Genomic DNA, 20,016 nt, shown 5'->3' with positions numbered 1-20,016 from the left:
AATGAAGAAGGCTTTTGGTACATTTGCCTTTATTGGTTAGTGCAGTGAGTATAGGACTTGGGAGGTCATATTGTAGCTATACAGGACATTGGTGAGGCCACTTGGAATACTGCATTCAATTCTGGTCTCCCTTCAACAGGAAGGATGTTGTTAAACTTGAAACAGTTCATAAAAGATTTACAAGGATGTTGCCAAGGTTGCAAGGTTTGAACTGTAGCGAGAGGCTGGGATTACTTTCCCTGGAGCATTGGACGTTTAGGGGTGACCTTATGGAAGTTTATAAAATCATGAGGGACATTGATAGGGTGAATAGCCAAGGTCTTTTCCCAGGATAGGGGAGGAAAAAAATAGATGGTATAGGTTTAAGGTGCAGGGGGAAAGATTTAAAAGGAACCGAAGGGGCAACTTTGCCACAGGAAGTGGTGGAGGCTGGTAAAATTACAGCATTTAAAAGGCATCTAAATGGGTACATGAATAGGAAGGGTTTAGAAGGATATGCGCCAATGCTGGCAAATGGGATTTGGTTAATGTAGAATATCTGGTTAGTATGGATGAGTTGGACCGAAGGGTCTGTTTCAGTGCTGTACAACTCTATGACTCTAAATTGACTGAGCGAACAGTGTTAACAAAGCACAGTCAAGATGGTGTTTAAACAAAAGGTTTCATGCTATGCCCCAACTTGAAACATGTAACCCTTGCCAATAAATACTGACTGAGTATGAATTGGAAGTACAAGTCAGCCACTTGGCCCCTTCAGCTTCCTCTGCTATTCAATAACTTCATGGCTGGTCTGATTACTCTACATTCCTGCCTAACCCTGAATCTTTCACTCACTTGCTTGTCAAGAATGTATCCATATCTTCCTTAAAAATATTCAAAGAACCTGTTTCACCCCTTTTTGAGGGCCAGGCTGTTCAGGAGAGATGTTAGGAAGCATTTCCATGCATACAGATGTTTGGGACGCTCTTCCATAATCTGCAGTGGATGCTGGATTAGCTGTTAATTTTAAATCTATGACAGATAGAGTTTTGTTTAGCAAAGGGAGCAAAGGGATGAAAGGATATGGGACCAAAGACAAGGTTATGGAGTTAGGTCACATACTAGCCATGATCTCATTGAATGGCAGAACAGGCTGAATGGCCTACTCTACTCCTAAGTTTACAAGAGATTTCCAAAGACTCCCAACCCTGTGACAGAAATAAAAATCTCCTTATCTATGCCCTAAAAGGGCAACCCCCTAATTTTAAACAATGCCTCACCAGTTTTACATCCTCCCAACAAAGGAAACATCTTTCTGCATGTACCTCATCAAGCACCCTCAGGATCTTGTATGTTTCAGTTTAGTCATAGAGTCATACAGCAGAGAAACAGATCCTTTGGTCCAACTCGTCCATGCTGACCATAATCCCAAACTAAACTAGGCCTACCTGCCTGCACTTGGCAGATATCCCTCAAAACATTTTTTATTCTTGTACTTATCCAAGTGGTTTTTAAGCGTTGTAACTAACCCAAATCCACCACTTCCTCTCGATGTTCATTCTACACATGAACTACGCTTTGTGTGAAATAAAATTGCCCCTCATGTCTTTTTTAAACCTTTCTCCTCTCACCTTAAAAATATGCCCCACCCAAGGGAAAACACATGAACCATTCACCTTGTTTATATCCCTCGTGATTTTGAAAACCTCTATAGGATCATCCTTCAACCTCCTATGCTCCAGTGAAAAAGGTCCCAGCCTATCCAGCCTCTCCCCACAACTACACCCTCCAATCCTGGCATCATCTTGGTAAATCTCTTCCAAATCTTCCTAATTATATCCTTCCCATAACAGGGTGACCAGAACTGGATACAGTATCCTAGAAGAGACCTCACCAAGGTCTTATACAACCCTCGCCCCCATCCACCACCACTACCTACCCAACCCCGACTCCCAGCAGCTTCCCTTGCCACCACAAGAGGTGGAAAACCTGTGCCCACACCTCCCCTCATCTCCATCCAAGGCCCCAAATGATCCTTCCACATTTGGCAGAGATTTTCCTGTACATCCAAACACCTCATCTACTGTGTCCATTGCTCTCAATGTGGTGTCCTCTACATTGGCGAGACAGAATGCCAACTCGTGGAATGTTTCAGAGAACATCTCTGGGACATACCCCACCAAACAACCCCACTGCCCTGTAGCCAACCACTTCAACTCCCCCTCCCATTCTGCCAAGGACATGAAAGTCCTGGGTCTCTTCCACTGCCAAATCCTAGCCTCCTGATGCGTGGAGGAAGAGTACCTCATCTTCCGCCTTGGGACCCTTCAACTACATGGCATCAACATCGATTTCACCAGTTTCCTCATCTCCCCTCCCCTATCTCATTGCAGATCCAACCATCCAACTCGGCACCGCCCGCTTCAACTGTCCCACCTGTCCAGCTTCCTTCCCACCTTTCTGCTCCACCCTCCGCAGTGATCTATCACCATCAGTCCCCCACCTGCTTCTACCTATTGTCTTCCAAATTACCTTTCCCATAGCTCCACCCCCTTCATTTATCTCTCAACCCCACCCCCTTATTCCTGATGAAGGGCTTATGCCCGTAATGTTGACCCTTCTGCTTCTCAGATGCTGCCTGACTTGCTGTGTTTTTCCAGCGCCACACTTTTCGACTCTAATCTCCAGGATCTGCAGTCCTCACTTTCTCCTGTTCAACCTCAACAAGCTGCTTCATAATCTTCTGAGCTTCAGCAGAGATAAGCCTAGCCTGTCCAATTTTTGTCAAAAGAGAATACTTCCATTCTAGGTGTTAGGCTAGTCAACCTTGGCTCAATAGCTTCTAAGACTTTGACATCCTTCCTTAAAAAAGTACAATACACAGTATTCCAATCCTCCAGGTCTTACCAATACCCTGTATAACCAAAGCATAAACACTTTAATTTTGAATTCAGTTTTCCTCACAGTCAAAGATAATATTCTATGAACATTCCTGATTACTTGTTGTACCTTCATTTGAACCTTTTGTGATTTATGCACCACAACAATCTGATCCCTCTGCATCTCAGCGTTGTGCAGTCTCGCACCATTTTTGATCACATGGGTGCTTTTTAAAAAAAGTCTCACTGTGTGGAAGAAGGATGGTACTTTTCTGCTGAGACGCTTGTGTCCAGAAGTATTTTCTTGTGTGCAAAGACTTTGTTTCATTCATAACTTTCATCTTGGTGTTTCTTTTCCCCAGAGCCCCCCGCCCCAGTTACTTCACTCCATATTGATGGCCCCGTTGGACAGAACGGCCTGCTGATAATTTGGGAGAAACCTGTCATGGATGAAAATGGATGCAGCAATGGAACATTCATTCAAGGTTATCGGGTATAATAGAGACTAAGTACACTAATACTATACCGAATTTGCTGAACAAAAGATTGACTTAAGAGGTTTCAAAGAGAAAAAGAGCAGACCGCCTTTGGGTTTATTAGGTAAAAAAAAAAAGCAAAGTCAGTAAGAATAACCGAATCACCTCAGGTTTAAGGTACTGTACTGTTCACTGCTTATAACAACAGCATTTTGGATTCTCTGGTAGGGGCACCACCTACATAGAAAGAGGAACAAGCTGACTTACTTTACACTTGCCTGTCCGACTTCCAAAGCTGAAATGAATCTCATATTCTGGGCAGCTTCTAACTTAGTGATTTAATTCCAATTTAAATGAGAGCAGTGGTCCTTTTGGTCTTGCTTTCGTTTTGGGAGTTTTGTGTTTTTATGTGTTACCAACTTACGTTCAATACCGGCTTCTCTTCAGATTAAAACAAAGTACCCTTTTCCCGTAGCCCTGAAAACACCAGCTTTATATTAAATTCTATTAGTTGTCCATTCTATAACTTCTGTACAGAAAGTGATACATAGGAGTGATGGCTCAGTTAGCAATCTAATCAAATATTCCATAGATCTCAAGGGTTGAGTATTACCTTGATATAATTCCTGAGCAAGTTGGTGGGTTCATTGGAATTTTGAAGAATGAGAGGTGACCTTATCAAAATGTACAAGACTCTTAGGAGACTTGACAAGGAAGATACCAAAAAGTTATTTCCCCTTATGGGATAGTCTAGTGCCTGAGGGCATTATCTCACAATAAGGGGTTGCATATTTAAGACACAAATGAGGAGGAATTTCTTCCCTGAGAATTGTTTACTACAGAAGGTTGTTGAAGCTGGGTCATTCAGTAGATTTAAAGCTAAGATGGACAGATTTTTAACCAGTAAGGGAATTGAGGGGTTATATGGAAATAGTAGGAAAGTGGAGTTCAGAATTACCAGATCAGCCATGCTCCCATTGAATAGTAGAGCAGACTTGATGGGCTGAATGGCCTACTTTTGTTCCAATGCTTTATGGTCTTACTGAAGGGACACCATTCATTTAATGGAGGTGATTTATTGTTCAGAGAGTTGGACAACAGTTGCCAGTGTACGAGTAGTTGCCAATGTGTTTCATACAATTAATGAGACAGTTCAATTGAATGACTGTCATTGCTCCAAGTTTCTTCCTTGTACTCCTTTTAGAATTTTCTTCTGTTATCTGTTAAAGATATAGACTTATGCCAACTTGTACTTCCAATGAACCTCACAACTTGTTTTTAGTTTATCCAAGTGGCATCCTTTTTAATTGATTACAGTACAGTGAACAATTTCACAGTATTTATTAAGTATTGTAAGGCAGGTAGGTTCTTTTGGGAAGAAAGTGGGGTCTGCACATGCTGGAGATCAGAGCTGAAAATGTGTTGCTGGAAAAGCGCAGCAGGTCAAGCAGCATCCAGGGAACAGGAGAATCGACGTTTCGGGCATAAGCCCTTCTTCAGGAATGAGGAAAGTTTGTCCAGCAGGCTAAGATAAAAGTTAGGGAGGAGGGACTTGGGGGAGGGGCGTCGGAAATGCGATAGGTGGAAAGAGGTCAAGGTGAGGGTGATAGGTCAGACTGGGGTGGGGGCGGAGAGGTCAGGAAGAAGATTGCAGGTTAGGAAGGCGGTGCTGAGTTCGATGGATTTGACTGAGGTAGGTCCTTTTTCCAATCTAAAATTGAAGGAACTCTCAAGGGATTTGAAGAGCTCCCCTTGCTGCTTGTTCAGGGGTTTGCACGTGCCTGCTAGAGTTAGATAAATGGCAGCAAATTAGACAAGCCAAAAATACTGTCAAAACGTTTGTTTGTCACTTTCTCCAAGATTTTTGCATCAATTAATCTCAGGCAAGTGAATGTAAACACATGGGGCACAGTCGCAGGGGGCACAGTCTCAGGACAAAGGGTTGATTATTTAGGATTGAAAATAGGGGAAATTGCTTCACTCTGCGAGTTGTGAATCGTTGGAATTCCTTAGAAGCATGTTCCTTCATTTAACTTAATAAAGGTTAACATGAACAGTTTTTCCTCAATAAATTAAGGAATATGGGGAGTAAGTGAGAAAATAATGTTGTTGTAGAAGCTCTGCTGTGATTGAATCAAGGTTCAAGGGACAACATGTCTAGTCTGGGTCCAATTTTTAGTGTTCTTGTGGATGTAAAGATGAGGTAGAGTCGGGCAAGGTTGCAACCAATGTCCTGAGGGAGGAGAGTCTGTGTGGATATTGGAAGGGTTCAAAAGTCATCAGGGTGTTTGTCGTCAGGAAGGCTTGCTGTATGGAACATGTAGGTGTCGAGACTCTCCCCATGCCTTGGTTTAAATACTGCCTTTCATGAGATTCAAAAAAACAATTGCGATCCATGGCTGAATTCCAAATGGGGAATAAATATAAGGCTTGTGTTCTTGTTATATTTACATTTCAGATGGGCAAAACATGAGAGCAGGCTACCCCTTAACCTGTCTCTACCAGAACCTCTAACTTTTGAATTTATTTGCAAACCTTTTAATTTATCTAATTTGACAGATATTCATTGATGGCGAGTTTTACAAGTCGATAATGGGATCAGCCTGCACAAAGGTAAGAATGTGCTGTATATGTCTACTTTGATGCCATGTCTCTTAGGGTATTGTCTCTTTTTTTCAACATTAAATATTTCATGAGAGAATGTTGCCAAAATTATTTTGCATATTCAATTTGTGAAATCAAGATGAGTGAGATTATGACTTATGTGATCGTCCTATCAAACAACTGTTTTTGAATGTGTATGGCGACAATCTCCTTGAAGGAGGAGACAGTGAATCTGCAGATGCTGGAGATCAGAGTTGAGAGTGTGTTGCTGGAAAAGCACAGCAGGGCAGGCAGCATCCGAGGAGCAGGAAAATCGATGTTTTGGGCAAAAACCCTTCATCAGGAATACAGGCAGGGAGCCTCCAGGGTGGAGAGATAAAAGGAGGGAGGGGCTGGGGAGAAGGTAGCAAAGAACTCTTTGCTACCTTCCCCCACCCTCCTCTCTGACCAATCACGTCCATCCCCACCCCCATTCACCTATTGTATTCTTTGCCTCCTTCTCCCAGTCCCCCCTACATTTATCTCTCCACCCTGGAAGCTCCCTGCCTCTATTCCTGATGAAGGGCTTTTGCCCGAAACGTCGATTTTTCTGCTCCTCAGATGCTGCCTGACCTGCTGTGCTTTTCCAGCACCACTCTGATCTAAACTCTTGTTTCCAGCATCTGCAGTCCTCACTTTTGCTTAAAAAGCAGGATAATCCTATCCCAGCCAATTACAGTGCACTGTGCGTCATAAGCAAAGTAATAGAAGGGGTCATCAACAGTACTGTCAAGCAACATTGTCAAAGAAGTAACCTGCTCAGTGATGTTCAATTTAGGTTCCGGCAGGGCTAATGAACTGCTGACCTCAGTCTTGGTCCAGCATGGATAAAGAGCTGAAGTGAGAATGATTGATCTGAACAGAATTAGTTAGTGACAAAAAAACTGCAGATGCTGGAATCCAAGGTAGACAAGTTGGCTGCATTTGACTAAAGGAGCCCCGGAAAAAAACTGGACTCAATGGGAATTGGGTTGGGGGGGGTTCCTCTGTGCTGGATGGAGTCATATCTAGCAGAAAGTTAAGAGGTCAGTCATTTCAGCCCGATTGCAGGAGCTCCTCAGGATAGTGTTCTAGGTCCAGCCATCTTCAGCTGCTTCATCACTGATATTACCTCCATCATAGGATCAAGGGATCGGGGATATTCACTAAATATTGCACAATGTTTAGCTTCATTCACAACTGCATAGGTACTGAGAACCTGTGACTTGGGCTGATAAGTAGCAAGTAACATTCATGCCACACAGTGCCAGACAATGATCATCTCTAACAAAAAATAGAGATGATCATTGTCTACCCATCACTTCTTGAAGTTTACTGGCAGTACCTTTGCTAAATTCATTACTAACAGCATCTTGAGAGTTATTATTGGCCACAAATGAAATAGACTAGCGATATAAATACTGTGGCTACAAGAACAGGTCAGAGGCTAGAAATACTGTGATGAATAACTCATCCCCTATCTGCCAAATGCATCATCAACCAAGTTAGAAGTCAGGAGTGTGATAGAATGTTGTCCAGCTGTTTAGATAAGTGCAGCTCCAACAACTCTCGAGAAGCTTGACATTATTGAGGACAAAGTAGAGCTTTTGATGGGCATCCCATTCCACCACCAGCAATATTCACCACCTTCACCATAAGCATATTTTGAAATCTCTGTCAGAGAGAGCCAAGAATGATTTAGTCATCCTATCTGTTCAGGGCTGAGACTGATCAATACGTAGAATCAGTGAATAAGCAATGGTGGAGGAAGCTGTTGCTGAAGTAAAAAATTAGCCATGATCTACTCATGGAATAGATCCTGCTGCATTTCTTATGTTGTCACCTGTAGCAATGGTGGGGCATAGGTGGGAGGTAGAAGGGGGCTGGAAATTGCTGTTACTTGCAAAAATAGTAAGAAAAGCTCTTTCAACATACACAGATCGGACTGGCCATGTGAGAAATTGGGAAATTTTTCAAAAGGTCCAATGAATGGTTCCACAGAGTGTTGAGAATATCTAATTTAATAATTTATATATTTTAAAGAATAACTTTTAGTATGACAATTGGATATTAAAGAAATAGATAAGTGGAAGCATTAAACTGGAAAGAAGTAACAACTCTGATGTAAACACGTTTAGGTTAATTAGATTTGAAAGCTTACTCCTTTAGATTAGAATTAATAATGTGAGAACCTTACACAATAGATGATCCATTGGATTGAGTCATAATGTCTACAATTATTTCAATTTATGACTTAAATTATTAATATAATTTTCAACAGAAACAATGAACAGGTTATAAGCAAGAATGTTTGTTGGTGGTGCCAGTATATCTGAAGAAAGGGCAATTATATCCATTAAAGATTATTTTATACATGTGAATCTATTTGGAGCATGCCAAAGCGTGTCATATTGCCACGAAGATGAACTGCAGTGGATATAATGGTTCCTTTGTTTTAATATGTGTGTGTGTGTGTGTGTGTGTATGTGTATGTGTATTTGTAGGGCGGGTCAGTCAGCAAGGGTCATGGATGAGGAGTTGAGAATAGCTGTGGGATGAGAAACATAGTGCCACTAGAAACTAGGCTGTTCTTAATTTTTAAGTTAATAAATATCCATACAAAGAGGCCCTGCACTCGAACTGAGGAGTCCACAATTTTGAAGTTTTGAATGAGAGTTGAAGGGTCTGTTCAGAAAATGCTAATGTAAGGATTCCCATGAAAATCTTGTACCTCGGAGAGTAGTCAGAATGCTAAATAGAATTAAAGTGAATTTCGGAAAGCTGTGGTATCCCTTTGGGTTGGTTCCAGAAGAAAAGAAATAGTCTTCAAGATGTAGTAGTACTGTGGAGAACCATGTAGGGGTGGTGGGGGTGTAGTTTAGGAAAGTAAACATAGAACTGGATTTATATCATGTATCTTCATTGACTATGTTTTTTGATCAGTGATATTTGCTGTATGTATTTTTACATAGACAGCAATATTCACTTTTGTTTAAAACTTGAAATTTTTTGGTATCACTTTTTTCAGTTCTGAGAATGAAAGTTCCCTAATAGGATCGCAAGTGTTGTATTCCTAGTGTCCTCTTTTTCTGGGTGGGAATTTTGAAAAAATCCTCCAGCCTTTCAGGGGAAGCCAGTTTTTTTCAATATAAGGGAAAATCTGATGGCTTGCTATTGAAGTTTATCAACATGCCTCTTAGAACAGACCACAGAAACAAATGGATCAATTTTTATTACAAACAACTAGCCAAGAAATCAATCAGATTTTCAGGCACTACTCGGTCCAATAACATCCTGAAACAAATCCAATAATTTTCCATTGAAACTATGACTGAAACATTGATAATTACCACAGAAATTCTAAAAGTATATCTAAAAATAATTGACAGAAATTGGCAAAATCATTATAAGTAGATGCCTTATAGTTCATAAAATGTCAATATTTTTGTGATCCATTATAGGCTCTTGAAATCCAAAATTATTGCACTGTAATTTCCTGAAGTAGAATAAAGATTAGCTCACTGTTAATCAGAATTGCCCTCTTCCATTTATTTACAGTGATTTTTTTTTGTTTTACTGAAAGTTGGTGAAAATGCATTCTGGTATTGTCAAAAGAAATGCTTGTGACTTCTCCAGCTGATTCAACGAAAGGCAAGATTATATAGGGAATCATTACAATTAGATGGTCAAACCATCAGTCTGTATTGATAACGCTACCACTAGAGTCAGATCTTATGCCGGTTTCACCATTAACTGTAATCTTCCTCTTGTCTTATTGAGTTACTTGTGCTTACAAAATTTTGGGGACCAGAGCCTTCTGATTTAACTTACTGCTTTGAATCTTGGATCTATCCTTACAGGTCAATGTTCTTCAATTAGTTCTATTTGTGTTTTCCACAATTGCACTTTCTAATAAATAAAAGTGTGTGATGTGGGTTTGCTTGCTGAGCTGGAAGGTTCATTTTCAGACATTTCGTCACCATACTAGGTAACATCTTCAGTGAGCCTCTGTGCCGAAACATCTGAAAATGAAGCTTCCAGCTCAGCGAGCAAATTACATCCAGAACCTCAACCTGAGCTACAACTCTTCTCAAAACTTGTTAAAAATGCTTGAGGTTTTAAAATAAACATTGTGAAAAGGGAAAACAGGCCTTCCCTGAGTGAAGAGAATTCTATATCTCCTTAAACCATCAGTTTGAATGACACTAACAGAGCAAGGACTGAGAAGTAGCGCAAAATAAAGTGTGTGATTATATTGTCAAAATCAGGCAAGCAAGAGAAATGAACAGAGACAAAGAAAGATGGAATTAACAGAGAGAGAGGAGGGAAAGACAGAAACAATAAGGAAATTGTATTGGTATATTTGCACAAGAGTTAAACCTGAAGAATGGGACTGAGCACTCGTTAATTTTCAGAGACAAAGACGTTGACTGGCAATAGTTAATACATATTGCATTATTAAAAGGGTACTTAAACTGAAATGGACATTCCCTAACTTTCTGTGGTAGACTAATTCCCACATACCATGCAAATACAACACATTTTAGACCATTTAATGTATTTCAAAGATGAACCAGTCAGCTAGAGGCATTTGTGTAAGCTAACAGTAAACCCCAGACAGTAATCTTTACCCCTTACTTGATGTTGATGCCACATCCTTAACAATTGTTCTGATTTTGCAATCTGCCCAAGCTTTCTACAAGGGTTGGCTAGATTTCAACTCAAATTCAACCAATACTGCTCTATGCTGACTGTCAAGGCCATAAGAAATAGTCTAGGATCGCATGAAATGATTGGGAACCCAGTGGGAAAGGCTGAAGTAGAGCGACCATCCATTGTTTCTAAGAATTCCAAGCTCCATGAAACCAGCCATTTTAAAAAATAGTGGTTGCCCACATATCTTGCTTTCAGCCTGACATGGGGGTTTGCGTGCCGTTGGGGAGAGGTTTGTGCAAGCATTGGGAGGTTTAGGCTGGATTTGAAGTCAGGGCAAATGACTGATGAAGAGCTGAAGAGGTTGCCAGGTGCCAAGGTGGGCCAGGCACAAAGCATGCCTCAAGGCTCCAGCTCTATGCCCAAAAATTAAAATAGTTCATTATATACTCACCCGGCAAAGTTCCCTTACCATCTGGCACTGCCCCATTCCCATTCATGCACCTGATGCTATCTTATGCCCTCTAAATGTATCCCCATGACTCCTCTTACTACCTAACACCTTTGCCTACTCCCATGGCCCTTCATATCCTGACTTTCACCTTATGCCCCTCTGCCCATCCCCATGCCCCCTATGCTAACGTATTACCTACACCCATGTACCACGCTTGCCTCCTCCACCTATGAAATCAACTTACTTAGTATCCACAAGTACCTTGCGTACAGGAGAAAAACATAAGGTCTATATTACACACTGCAATTTCTTGATTAAAACACTCATTCATTAAAATTCATTTTGATCGATCTTGAATGGCTTTAACACTACTTCCCAATATTGACATTTCTTAGCCCTTCTTGATAGATCTTGACACATCTTAATAGTTTTTGGACAATCTTGACACATTGACAGTTCGCGAAGTTTCTTGACGAGTCTAGATATATTTGACACTACTTGACAGGTCATAGAATTTTTGCAGTACGGAAGCAGGCCATTCGGCCCATCAATTCCTCACCGACCCTCTGAAGCGCATCCCACCCAAACCCATTAACACCCTCCCCCAACTTTATTCCCTGTAATTCTGCATTTCCCATAACTAAAACACCTAGCATGTATATCCCTGGGCACTATGGACAATTTAGCATGGCCAATCCACTTAACTTGGACATCTATGGACTTGTAAGGAAATTGGAGCACACGGGAGAAATCCATGAATACACAGGGAGAATGTGCAAACTCCACAGAGATAGTCACCTGAGGCTGGAATCAAACCTTGGTCCCTGATGCTGTGAGGCAGCAGTGCTAACCACTGAGCCACCATGCCACCCCAATTAGATCCTTGACAATTTTGACACTTCCAACTGATTTATGTATTTCTTACGGACAATGTTCTTTGCAGCTAACAATCTCAAAGGGTTCATGACTATCCCCGACTGAAAGACTTTCTGACTCCATCATTAAAGGATACCTGATGCCTTCTTCCCCAGAAGGCATATCCAGAGGGAGACTTCAACTTTCCAAAGGGAACCCTAACTATCCTGAAGAAATGTACTACAAGAAGTCAGGATTCCACATTTATGACTCTTCCCAAGTGGGATTTAAATAGAATTACATCTGTGTGAAGCTCAACAGCCTCATCCCCACTCCCATAGAAATGAGAAGTGTTGAGTTCAGAGCCACAATTGCAACTGTGGGCTACTTTCACCATGTTGGAGAGCCTTTCTGACGTGGGTGAAAATCTGGCCAGGGTTAGATTCCCTACAATGTGGAAACAGGCCCTGCGGCCTAACAAGTCCACACCGACCCTCTGAAAAGTAACCCACCCTGACCCATTTCCCTCTGACTAATGCACCTAACACTATGGGCAATTTAGCATGGCCAATCCACCTAACCTGCACATCTTTGGACTGTGAGAGGAAACCGGGGCATTCGGAGGAAACCCACACAGACACGGGGAGAATGTGCAAACTCCACACAGACAGTCTGCCCAAGGCTGGAATCGAACCTGGGATCCTGGTGCTGTGAGGCAGCAGTGCTAACCACTGAGCCACCGTGCCACCCTTAGTGAGCAAGTCATGGAGTGATGTAACATCTAACTTTTTTTAGATGGCTGACCAAAGCTGACATGCTGATTGAGATAGGTTTGAGACATTTGCCCTGATGGGTATTCCAGAGCATCCTTCTCACAAGATAACTTTTGACTTTGCTATCAGCGAGTGATGACCATGCTCAATGTATGTGTGTGCAGTCCATTGGTGTCTTCCACTATTCTCTACAATTGTGGGAATCCTAGGACTTCAGAAGCTGATGCTTGATTCCAAATAATAAATGAGTTTCCATTTGCAAATGTAGCTTTATCGTTTGCTTGATCCCTCCGTAGGCAACCAGCTGATTCTCTGGAAAAGTTTCTGAGCTTATCATTCATGGAACCTCACATGTGAATCTTTAAATCAGCTTCAGGAATGTGATATTGCTCCATTTCATATTTCCCTATGCTAGCTGGCATATTTAAATTGTGATTGAGACTCACCAAGTTTGATACCAATGAAGGAAATAAGCTGGCTAATAGCCAAGTGAATTCTGTCCTGCATGTTTACAGAAAATTCTTCTTAAGTGTAGCAAAATTGCCCTTGCAGTAATTTGTTTCACTACATTATTAGGTATTCTGTTTATTTTCTGTGAATGACTCACTAGTTTTTCTTACTCTTTATATTCTATCGCCTTATCCTGACTCTCAATTCACCTGTCAAAAAAAGAGATTCTGCCCTGTAGGTCTAACACAGATAGCATGATATCTTGTTCTTTTAATTTTGTAGTTAAGATGAAACAAAAGCTCATGTTTTTCCCAGTCTAGATTAAGCTATATAAACATATTAATCTTGTACATTACCATATGATCACCTGATCTTCTGCAATTTAGGGTAAATGAAGTCAGCTTACTACATTTTCATTTATGTAATGCAGGCGTTGCCATGGGAGCATGGAGATATTGATAAATCACAGCCGATCACTGCAAATGCAGCCAAATTAGCATTGTGCACAGGCAAATCCTGTGCTATATTTAGCACCAAGACTAAATCAATTCTAATATGAGACACATTATTTAACTGTCTCTCCACTTTGAGAACTGCAAGTTATCTTCAGTTAAACATCCAAGTTTTTGACTTTAAATTTACCTCAGATGACTAACAGGCCCCAAGATGAGTTTGGGATAATTGACTGAAGTGTAAACATCATCAGGAAAAAATGGTCCTAACTGTCACCAACAGTTTCTGCACTGTGAAAAATCTATAACTAGTCCTTGATGAATTATTTTAGCTAAATCAGTTATTAGAAAATGTCAGAGAAAAGTTGAGGGAATTTTTCATCTCCACTTCAAAGGCAGTAGTCTGGTAATTGACTTTTAAATGAAATTGCTTCTTTCATACGTTCCAGATCCTGTTGGAAGATCTTGACCTGAGTGTGCCATTTCAAGTCAGTATCCAAACGGTTGGAGCCAATGGTCTGGTTTCTGAGAAATTTACTGTCCTATTTCTGAACAGCCAATCACATAAGAAGCCATTATCAGTGCAACCTCACCTTTCACTGACTGACCAGACTAACAAGACTTCAGAGACACTACAGGTACAGCATGTTTTCATCTAAAAATCTGTGCACGGTGTTTTTGGAAGTTTTTTGGTCTTAAGTTAAAAGTATCAATTGTTTAACAATCTGAAAGAAATGTCTCTTAAAGAAATATAAAGAAATTGTCTCACATCAGTTTATGGATGGAGCACAAAGGATAATGCAAGATTGCAGTAAACATGTCTACTGTACATTCTGCTATTTTCAATCACATTCACATTAGCAAAGGGTTAAAGTGATCAAAATCACAGGATATGCATTATTTCTTATATTTCTCTCAATTTTTCAAATAGCTGGTTAATTATTTTATATTTTGCTCAGTCCTGAGCGGTAAATGATTTGCATAAATAGGAAACTAAGACAAGCTTAGACAGAATATTAAAGGTACTGCAAGAAAAAGAGTCTTTGGAATTTGAGTATATTGCTCTGATATAATATAAAACAGGTTTGGCAGTGTCTGTGGGAAGAAAGCAAAGTTACCATTTGAGTCTGATGACTCCAGTTGCCTCCCACATTTCAAAGATGTGCAGGTAAGGCGGATTGGCCGTACTAAATTGCCCATAATGTCCCAGGGGTGTGCAGGTGAGGTGGATGAGCCATGGGCAATGCAGGGCTACAGGTATATGATCAGGGGAGGGATGGGTCTGGGTGGGATGCTCTTTGGAAGGTCGGAGGGGACTTAATGGGCTAAATAGCCTGCTGCCACACTGTAGAGAATCTATTTAGTATCTTACAAGGTTCCGCTATATACGAAACTCTCTTGCTTAGCCAAACTACAGCTATAATACAGGCAGTTACTCAACAATGTAGATAATTGTCCAGGTTGCCAAGCCTACAACCATCATGATAAACCCATGTCAACAAATTACTGTTCCCAACAATTCAGTCTCAATCGTCAGCAAAAGGATGGAAGCTGTCATTGATCGCGCTACCAAGTGGCAATTAATTAGCAGATTTGAAGGGCTCACCAACACTCAGTTTGGGTTTGTCATAACCTTTTTGTCCAAACATGGACAAAAGAACTGCATTCCTGAGGTGAGGTGAGAGTGACTGCTCTATATGTTTGCTTGTGACTTCATCTGTTCAGATCTGTTTATCTTCTCAAAACCTTTAAGCTCTGACTATATAAATTTTAATTTTAACACGTCTTTTTAAATTTAGCATAGCACTTTATTTATTGTATATAAAATGACTATTCTCATTTTGAGCTGCAGAACTGGGTCATTAGGCAATCATGGCTGATATAACTTACTCACTGTACTGTGCAGGGGTTCAGGCTGTAGTGATTGTGCAGTTTCATCTCCTGCAGTTGAATAGTTGTAACAATCTTAACCAGCCTATTTATTCATCAAATTCTAATCATTTGTAGGCATTTTTAATCTTCCTAAAATTTAATTAGGAAACTGACGTTAACCTTTCTTTGATCATCACCATTTGTGTTGGTGAACTTCCATTTGTTCCTATCGTCCAAACTGAAGTTTCCATGGTTTATTGAGCCAGAATGTAAAAATAAACCGTTTGATTAAGATGATTTGCAGGTGCTGGTGTTGGACTGTGGTGGACAAATTTTAAAAATCACACAACACCCAGGTTGTAGTCCAACAGGTTTTTTGGAAGCTCCTACATGCACACGCTTATAAGCTTATGGGGTGAATTTGTTTTTGCATTTTATTTTGCTCAAAAACTGCATGAATCCATATAAAATTCTAAAACTATACAGAGGGTTTGTCAGTTTGATGTAGCATTGGGACACAGACAGACTTCACACCTATTGTTAGAAAAGCTGAGCTATCTTGAGAATGTAATTTAAAAGAAGTTCTGGGATTTACATCTCAAAGAATAGAAACCAACACATCCCATTAAAAAAGATGAAAGTTTTAATGTAAGATTGTTTACTGTATCACATCTCCATGACATTGGGTTCCTTTGACTATAAATTCTGTGAGCTTGATCATAACATCCATAGCCACCTGATGAAGGAGCGGCACTCCAAAATAAACCTGCTGCACTATAACCTGATGTTATGTGATTGATTGAGATAATCCTACCTACTGTCAATGGAGAACTGTACTCGCAAACCAACAGCGTCTTTTCAATTGTCTGATGTGTCACACCACTGCGATGTTTATAACATGATGTAGTCCTACCCTGAGAGACATCAGTATAAAAATGGGCAAATGATGAATCAGAACTGGTTTGTTATTTCTATTATAGTAGAGATTAATGGGTAGAAAACCCATTAAACCAATTTCCATCCCCTTTTAGCTGCTGCTATGATGTTGTAATGGAAAGGTTTTGATGGTCATTGTAGTTACACATGCTGTTGTAGGCATAGCAACAGTGAACATTGAGGTTTTTTTTGCAGTTTTCTCATTTGAAGAAAATGACAAAAGACCTCTTCAATTTTCTTTTGGCCTTGGTTGATACAGGATACAAACTGAAAAAGGATCTGGAATTTAAGCAGTGTGCTCCAGTATGCAAAATCCAGTTTGTAAATAGATAACGTGCTGAGCTGGTCTTGGATTTGGGAACAAAAAGCAGCAGTGAACATTTTAGTGAGAGGATTGAAAAGGCCCCAGGTTTGTGCTGTGTGACAGACCCATGTTCTGTCTGAATTGGCTGATATGCCAGCACAGAATATATAATCAGCTTCAGTGCTTTCAGACTAGATTCCCTGTTGGTTAGAGTGATCTCAGCCTGAACGTTCATCCTCGAGGTGGGGGGCTAGTGGGAGTTGGGCAATTGCCTGGCTGCATGTGCCCATCTTGGGAGAAAGTGGCTCCAGGAGTGTGATCTCAATGCCCAGAGTTGGGGGACAGGGCTACTGATGAGTGCAGATTGGCAGATTCCTGAGATATCAAGCGCTGAGGTGAGGGGCTGTTAAATGGACCGTTTTGATGCTGCAGGACAAACATGTAAGGACCTATAGTTACCATCTGCATTCTTCGCATGCCCCATACATGCCACCTCATGTGTCTCCGTTGCCACCCTGAGTAATATCTTCCATGCCAAGCTATGCCCCTCATGACCCTGTGCCAGGCTATAGCACTTGTGTGCTCATTCACCCACCATAGACTGTATAGAAGCAATGAGTTCTACAGTGAAAGCAGTATGTCAGAATTATTCATAATTTTTTGCCCTTGTTTTAAAAAATTGCCCTTTGGCACAGGCCACAAGGTCTCTTCATGCAGACTGTACCCTGAAAGTTTGCTTCTCGGGTTGCACCTGCAGTGACAAGTGAATTCCCAGCTTTGCAAACATGGCCTTTTAAAATGGCTGGTGGAGGGAGTTTGACTGGTGCCCCCACCCCCCCCACCCCCGGAAGAACTAAGCAGGATGCCAATGGCAGAGGAAGGCTTGGTGGAAAGCATGCCCCAGGGATCTAGGAACTGTGTCCAAAGTTTAAAAATAAATATTCAACTTGAAGCATTCTCCCAGTCCTCACTGCTGCACACTCTTCATGCCAAAACAAGCCACCTTATATCCCCCTCCAAACCACCTCCCCCCTCCCCCCAAACCCCCTCAACACTTATGCCCACAAGCTAAAGCATGCTGTCCAAACAATCTCGACGGTCTCTTATTCCTGAACTGAAGAAAGGTCACTGGACACAAAATGTTAACTCTGCTTTCTCTCCACAAATGCTGCTATGTCTATGAGTTTCTCCAGTAATTTTCTGTTTTTTGTTTGTCAGATCTCCAGCATCCTCTGTAACACTTAGCGTGATGCTTGTGTACTGAAGGTGTATGCATAGCTTGATGCAGCCACACAGAGAGGTACTCATTAATCGCCTCAGGCGACTGACTGTGTGGAGTTTGCACATTCTCCCCGTGTCTGCGTGGGTTTCCTCCGGGTGCTCCGGTTTCCTCCCACAGTCCAAAGATGTGCAGGTCAGGTGAATTGGCCATGCTAAATTGCCCGTAGTGTTAGGTAAGGGGTAAATGTAGGGGTATGGGTGGGTTGCGCTTCGGCGGGGCGGTGTGGACTTGTTGGGCCGAAGGGCCTGTTTCCACACTGTAAGTAATCTAATCTAATCTAATCTAATCTAATCTAAAAGACAGTTGTTTGGACAGTTCTTTCTTCCTTTGTCTAGAGATTTTGGCCAATTCAAAGATGTGCAGGTTAGGTGGATTGGCTATGCTAAATTGACCATAGTGTTCAGGGATGTGTAGGTTCGGTGCTTTCGGCAGGGTAGAATAATAGGGCAGGGGAATGGGTCTGGGTGGGTTACTTGGTTACTGGGTGGGGAATGGATCTGGGCCAGTGTGGACTTGTTGGGCTAAAGGGCCTGTTTCCACACTGTAGGGATTCTATGATTCTTTTTATTTTATTGCATAGAAATACATTTAGTTTCCTTGGGACATGGGATGTGGTCCCATTGGGATATGGTTCTGAAGTTCTGTTGGGCTGCACTGGTTCTTCGGAGGTTTGATCAGTATCTTATAAGAGAGTAACCTTCCACATGCCCCTTTAAAAGAGGGTAATGGCTATGACTAAAGGTGGTGAATTCCTAAGCTAGGACCCCTGGCTTTTGCTGCACAGTCAAAGACCCAGGATTGCATTTTGCTAGCCAAATACACTAAACCTGCATCATGTGAAGAACTGAGATCAGGAGGAATTTCTTCAACCAGAGGGAAGTGAATGTGTGGAACTCATTTCTGTAGAGGGCTGTGGAGGCTGAAGTGTTAAGAATGTTTTTTAATGCAATGCTTGATGATATGGCTTTGTTTAGAAAAGGAAAATGATGGTTAAATTTTAGGTAGTCACTATAGTTCTTACCAGACCATACAGGTACTCTCTCATTAGAGCGAAACACAACTGGTCATGGTTTAACCTGAGGGCCACCATGCCTCAGGCAAGGAGAGAGATTGAAAAGGAGAGCCCTTCATGGTAACCTCATCTGGTAAAGGAATTACACTCAAGCTGTTGATGTTACACTGGATCAGAGAGCGGCCATCTGAGTTAACCAGCGTCCTCATTAAATTTGTTAGTATTATGAAAATAGAAAAGTTTTCAGATTTATTTATCCAGTAGATGAAATGATCTTTCTGCATTGAACAGTACTGAGATTCATATTTCACTGTGTCAATTGTGTCTTGATCTCTGCAGCTTGATTAAAGTTTTGATATTTTCATTGATTGACATGTCATCCATCTCTTTAGCCTTTGAAGCAGGAGAGGTTTAGTTGACATAGCTTGGCATTGGAATTTCCTTATGAATATTTGGCTGAGCTCCAAACACAATTAATTGATTCAGCACTGCAGGAATCAATAACACAGCTGTCAGGAGGACTATGATTTTAGTTTAGATTAACAGTTTTATAAGCTCCTAGGAGGGTTCTTTTTCCTGTGAAGCTTGAATGACTGTTATTTTGATATTTTTTGTAAAAAATCTCAGGTTCCCCTGTGTTATTATAAGACTCATGAGTCCTGTCTGTTGTGGAAACTGCATGAGTGAGCATGGGGGAATATGGATTGGACATTGAAGAAATATGAAGGGAATGGATGATTTGGCAGTGCCGGTGTTGGACTGGGGTGTACAAAGTTAAAAACACACAACACCAGGTTATAGTCCAAAAGGTTTATTTGGAAGCACTAGCTTTCGGAGCGCTGCTCTTTCATCAGGTGGTTGTGGAGTATAAGATCGTAAGACATAGAATTTATAGCACAAGTTTACAGTGTGATGTAACTGAAATTATATATTAAAAAAGTCCTTGATTTTTTTTGTTAAGTCTCTCAGCTTTTAGAATGGGCATGTTGGTTTTAGTTCTTTCATATGTAAATCCCA

General features: G+C 41.1%; 1 protein-coding gene across 6 annotated transcripts in view; it reads left to right on the top strand.

The window, feature by feature from the left end:
• The window catches only part of LOC122539251 (uncharacterized), a 122,876-nt gene that overhangs the window by 84,116 nt on the left and 18,744 nt on the right, over nt 1–20,016 (top strand). For 5 of the 6 annotated variants that reach the window (XM_087980030.1, XM_087980031.1, XM_087980033.1 and 2 more), the window contains 3 exons: nt 3,221–3,351; nt 5,894–5,947; nt 14,043–14,231. In XM_087980030.1, the coding sequence (XP_087836156.1) occupies nt 3,221–3,351; nt 5,894–5,947; nt 14,043–14,231 (374 nt within the window). Of the gene's footprint in view, nt 1–3,220; nt 3,352–5,893; nt 5,948–14,042; nt 14,232–20,016 lie in introns of those variants that run through there. The other variant, XM_087980034.1, reaches the window with a different exon arrangement.

Source organism: Chiloscyllium plagiosum, unplaced genomic scaffold (genome assembly GCF_037043375.1).
Source record: "Chiloscyllium plagiosum isolate Xiang-an unplaced genomic scaffold, Cpla_swu_hap1 HiC_scaffold_36, whole genome shotgun sequence".
Lineage (NCBI taxonomy): Eukaryota > Metazoa > Chordata > Chondrichthyes > Orectolobiformes > Hemiscylliidae > Chiloscyllium > Chiloscyllium plagiosum.
Note: the sequence above shows the minus strand (reverse complement) of the source record. Positions and strands in the feature narration are given on the sequence as shown.